This window comes from Babylonia areolata, chromosome 29 (genome assembly GCF_041734735.1).
Source record: "Babylonia areolata isolate BAREFJ2019XMU chromosome 29, ASM4173473v1, whole genome shotgun sequence".
NCBI classification, from domain to species: domain Eukaryota; kingdom Metazoa; phylum Mollusca; class Gastropoda; order Neogastropoda; family Buccinidae; genus Babylonia; species Babylonia areolata.
This window is the reverse complement of record NC_134904.1, coordinates 31285581-31286929: the sequence shown is the minus strand read 5'-3', so window position 1 is coordinate 31286929 and position 1349 is coordinate 31285581. Positions and strand designations below refer to the sequence as shown.

The following is a 1349-nucleotide window of genomic DNA, read 5'->3' as shown; positions in this document are numbered from 1 at the left end:
GGCCGTGTACAGCGCGCACACTCCGGGCTTCCGGCAGAAGCGGAGGCAGGTGGTGGTGCTTCCCGCCAGGTCGGCCAGCATGCCGCGCCAGCGCTGGAGACCCCCTCCTTCTTCACCCTCACCCTCCTCCGGCGGTGGTGGCGGCGGTCCTCTGTCCCCAGCTTCGCGGAAAGTCCAGGCTCCAGGAAACCCTTCCGGTACAGCCGCTCAGAACGGCGCTTCTTGAAGACAGGTTCCAGTAAACTCTTTCAATACCAGCGCTGAGAACGGCGCTTCTTGAAGACAGGTTCCAGTAAACTCTTTCAATACCAGCGCTCAGAACGGCGCTTCTTGAAGACATGTTCCAGTAAACTCTTTCAATACCAGCGCTGAGAACGGCGCTTCTTGAAGACAGGTTCCAGTAAACTCTTTCAATACCAGCGCTGAGAACGGCGCTTCTTGAAGACAGGTTCCAGTAAACTCTTTCAATACCAGCGCTGAGAACGGCGCTTCTTGAAGACAGGTTCCAGTAAACTCTTTCAATACCAGCGCTGAGAACGGCGCTTCTTGAAGACAGGTTCCAGTAAACTCTTTCAATACCAGCGCTGAGAACGGCGCTTCTTGAAGACAGGTTCCAGTAAACTCTTTCAATACCAGCGCTGAGAACGGCGCTTCTTGAAGACAGGTTCCAGTAAACTCTTTCAATACCAGCGCTGAGAACGGCACTATTTGAAGACAGGTTCTAGTAAACTCTTTCAATACCAGCGCTGAGAACGGCGCTTCTTGAAGACAGGTTCCAGTAAACTCTTTCAATACCAGCGCTGAGAACGGCGCTTCTTGAAGACAGGTTCCTCCAGTAAACTCTTTCAATACCAGAGCTCAGAACGGAGCTTCTTGAAGACAGGTTCCAGTAAACTCTTTCAATACCAGAGCTCAGAACGGCACTATTTGAAGACAGGTTCCAGTAAACTCTTTCAATACCAGCGCTGAGAACGGCGCTTCTTGAAGACAGGTTCCAGTAAACTCTTTCAATACCAGCGCTGAGAACGGCATTTCTTGAAGAAGACAGGTTAAGCAGGAAACCCTTCCAAATAGAGCCGCTTAGAATGATGCTTTAGGAAAGCCTTCTAACACAGCTGCTTAAGAAAGGCGCTGCTTGACTTCATGGCCTCTTCTCTTCTCTTCTCAAAGGGGACGGGCGAGTGTGTTTTGTTTCGGGGGGGGGGGGGGGGGGGGTTAATTGATGGAATAACAGGGTTCCGGTAAAAAAAAAACCTCTAAATACAGTCGCTGAGAATGGCGCTTCTTGAAGTCAGGGCCTCTTCTCTTCTCTTCTCAAAGGGGACGGGCAAGTGTGTTTTGTTTCTGGG

General features: G+C 51.0%; 1 protein-coding gene across 2 annotated transcripts in view; it reads left to right on the top strand.

Annotated features, from left to right (window-relative positions):
* LOC143274720 (uncharacterized) overlaps positions 1-1140 on the top strand; it is a 12678-nt gene extending 11538 nt beyond the window's left edge. Inside the window, exons 4-5 of one of the 2 annotated variants that reach the window (XR_013053297.1) lie at positions 1-826; positions 938-1140. The exon at positions 1-826 is cut by the window's left edge and continues 1085 nt beyond it. Coding sequence is in view for 1 of the 2 variants with exons in the window: in XM_076578628.1 (XP_076434743.1) it covers positions 1-226 (226 nt within the window). In the remaining variant the exon portion in view is untranslated. The other variant, XM_076578628.1, reaches the window with a different exon arrangement.
* Positions 1141-1349: the final 209 nt, after the last annotated feature.